The following is a 2,730-nucleotide window of genomic DNA, read 5'->3' as shown; positions in this document are numbered from 1 at the left end:
GTGGTGTTGGCTCCCATCATGGCCACTGAGCTTGGCTGGGTGGTGGGTGACATTACCATGGGAACAGGGAATTTGGAGGAGCTTTCCCACTCTTTAGTGATGCTTAGACAAAAAATCTGCAAGAACATTGTCAGGTATTTCAAATCCCAAACTAAACCAAGGTTCCTGCACAGGAGATGCCAGGAGGGGTCACAAATCCTTGGCTTGTTTGATGACACGCTAGGCTGAGCAACACGTACTGGGATGGCAAGGCTGTATCAGTTGGAAGGACTTTGTGGAGCCAAGTTATAGACAGGGGCACATGCAAATACTCTGCTTCTTTTTGCAGCCACAGGGACCACAACTGACATGAGGGCTGCATTCCTGCTGCTGCTCCTCTGGGCCGTCGCCTGCGCTCATCCCGTAAGTACCCACTGGACAGGTACTCAAACCCCAAACCCCAGCAGTTTTGCCCAGCCAAGGCGCACCAATCACTGATCAGATGTCTCCTGGATGTGTTTAGGTGCCCAGCCATGAGTCCGCCCACCCCCGCCGCAGTGCTCAGCAGGAGGTAAGCTGGGGGGTGCCCCAGTCCCACAGGTGGCAGCTGCCCATGGAGGAAGTCTGGGATGGGGACCCATCCCTGGGCAGGCATCCTTGGACCAGGCACCTGAGGAAAGAGCTGCCGCTTCTACGGGTCTTTGAACTTTGCCTGTCTACTCAGGCTTTTCAAGCTGTATTGGTTTAATCTCATTTTGCCTTGCCTTCCTGTGCATGTTCCCAATTCACCTGATGCATTCTGCTGCATTGGTCCTGAAAAAGCAGTTTCTGTACTCTGAACCATCATGGTTTGTGCTTTTTTGGGTTGCCTTTTTGTTGATGGCTACTTCTTTTTTCTTTTGCATCAGCAGAAACAACTGAAGGGCTGAGGTGTGAGCAATTAAAAAGACTTGAGCATTTGCACAGTTTAGGAGCAATATATCACCCTGCAGCAGTAGCAGTGAACGTGCGGTGGTGTTTAATAAACCAAGGCACTGTGTCGTGTTTTGCCTCCAGGACACAGGAAGTGAAGATTACATCAACAAGCTGGGCAACCTCCTGGGTGGTGGAGATGGCAGACTTCCTCCTGCCAGTGTGGAGAGGAGGGACAATGCCCTTGCCAGGGACCCAGTGGGTGGGAATGCCGTGGGCAAGGAGCTGAATAAGCACAGTGGCCAAGACAAGGGAGGAAGAGCTGGGGAGGCTCAGCATCTGAACTGGGTGGACCGCAAGGACAAGAGTACCCAGGATGGGAATGGCCTTGGTTTCCTGGTGAGTAAGTGGAGAGGTGTGTTTTACTTTGCCAGGAAAGTGCAATTAGCCCCAGATCTGGTGTCAGTCAGGGTAGCGCTTGGCCTGATAGCACCTGTGACCTGCCATTGCATTTGTCTCCATTTGTCACCTCCATAGGAGGAAGATGCACATGATGCTCATGATGGTGACAACAGAGAGCACCATGGCACTGGAATCAATGGGCTTCCCTCCCATGCTGGTGGGCTCCTGGATGAGGAGGATGACAGTGGGGACGACACCTTCAACCAGGATGGGGAAGAAGAGGGGGGCGAAGGTCCTACTTATGTGGCCGCTGCTGATGGGGAAGGCAAACACAGCCATGATGTTGGTGGTGGGGATACCAGGGCTGGTGGAGGGCATGGCGACAGCAGCAGCAGTAGCAGCAGTGAGAGCATCGGGGCAGACCACCAGCAGTACAGGAACTACCTTGGCAGCCGGTATGAGCAGACCTACAGGTGGGGAGGGGGTAGCAGCAGCAGCCAGGAGGAGGAGGAGAGCTACAACTTTGAGGATGAAGCCATGCAGGGCGATGATCCTTCTGTCTTCGACAGCCCAGGCAGAAGCTACAAGGGGCGCCGTGCTGGCCCTCATGCCCCAGCGAGCAGCCGAGAGAATGGCTGGGGGGCTGGCTCCCACCACTGGGAGGAGGGTGACAGCAGGTCCCCAGAGGTGGAGGACACTGACTCAGGAGAAGACAGCCCATCCACAGAGGATGACAGTCAGTCGGAAGAGCCTATCGCCAGCAAGTCAGAGGAAAACAGCACCAGCCACTCTAGGGAGGACGGGGATGGTGAGGATAGCCCCTCCAGGGAGGGAGAGGGCAGTGAGTCCAGGGAGGGCACTGTTGGCCAGTCGGATGAAGAGCTGGGGGAGTCCCCAGAAGATACATCCCATGAGGTGGTGAGCACATCGAGTGAGCGCAGCAGCACCTGGTCTCAGGAAGGGCAGGAGGACCAGGAGTCTGCTGAGGACAGGAGTGCTCCATCTGTGCCTGACAGTGAGTCTGGTGAAGACGAGGGTGACCAGAGCAAGTCCAGGGAAGATGATGGTGACCAGAGCCAGTCCACAGAGGACACTGTGGAGGAGTCAAAGGAGGATAAGAATGACTCCGACCCTGACGGGGATGTGTCAAGCACATCAGCCGAGAGCCAGAGTGCATCCCCAGAAGATGGCGGCAGCCAAGACGACAGTGTAGACAAGGACAGCAGGTCCACAGAGAGCAACAACAGCGAGTCCCTGGAAGATGATGAGGAGGAGGAGAGCCAATCCCAGGAGGACGCCACCCGTGAGTCCAGCAGCCGTGGGGACAACAGCTCGCTGCAGAGCCTAGAGGGAGGAAGCCACAAACGGCGTCCGGGCGCCTACCGCAACAAGCCTGCTGCCGACTACGATGACAACGACTGTCAGGATGGGTACTGA

At 55.9% G+C, this 2,730-nt stretch overlaps 1 protein-coding gene across 1 annotated transcript; it reads left to right on the top strand.

Moving 5' to 3' along the window:
* Positions 1-348: 348 nt before the first annotated feature.
* Positions 349-2,730, top strand: LOC141469585 (uncharacterized). The gene is made up of 4 exons (XM_074155133.1): positions 349-402; positions 503-550; positions 1,036-1,290; positions 1,429-2,730. Exons 1-4 carry the CDS (start codon positions 349-351, stop codon positions 2,728-2,730), a joined length of 1,659 nt encoding a protein of 552 aa, XP_074011234.1.

This window comes from Numenius arquata, chromosome 10, assembly GCF_964106895.1.
Source record: "Numenius arquata chromosome 10, bNumArq3.hap1.1, whole genome shotgun sequence".
Lineage (NCBI taxonomy): Eukaryota > Metazoa > Chordata > Aves > Charadriiformes > Scolopacidae > Numenius > Numenius arquata.
This window is presented reverse-complemented; position numbering and strand designations above follow the sequence as displayed.

Bases quoted from the DNA above. Each gene is read 5' to 3' on its own strand.
- LOC141469585 (XM_074155133.1), top strand. From the start codon at position 349: ATGAGGGCTGCATTCCTGCTGCTGCTCCTCTGGGCCGTCGCCTGCGCT. The intron at 403-502 runs GTAAGTACCCAC...GGATGTGTTTAG, and splicing joins CCGTCGCCTGCGCTCATCCC to GTGCCCAGCCATGAGTCCGC. The intron at 1,291-1,428 runs GTGAGTAAGTGG...TCACCTCCATAG, and splicing joins GGAATGGCCTTGGTTTCCTG to GAGGAAGATGCACATGATGC.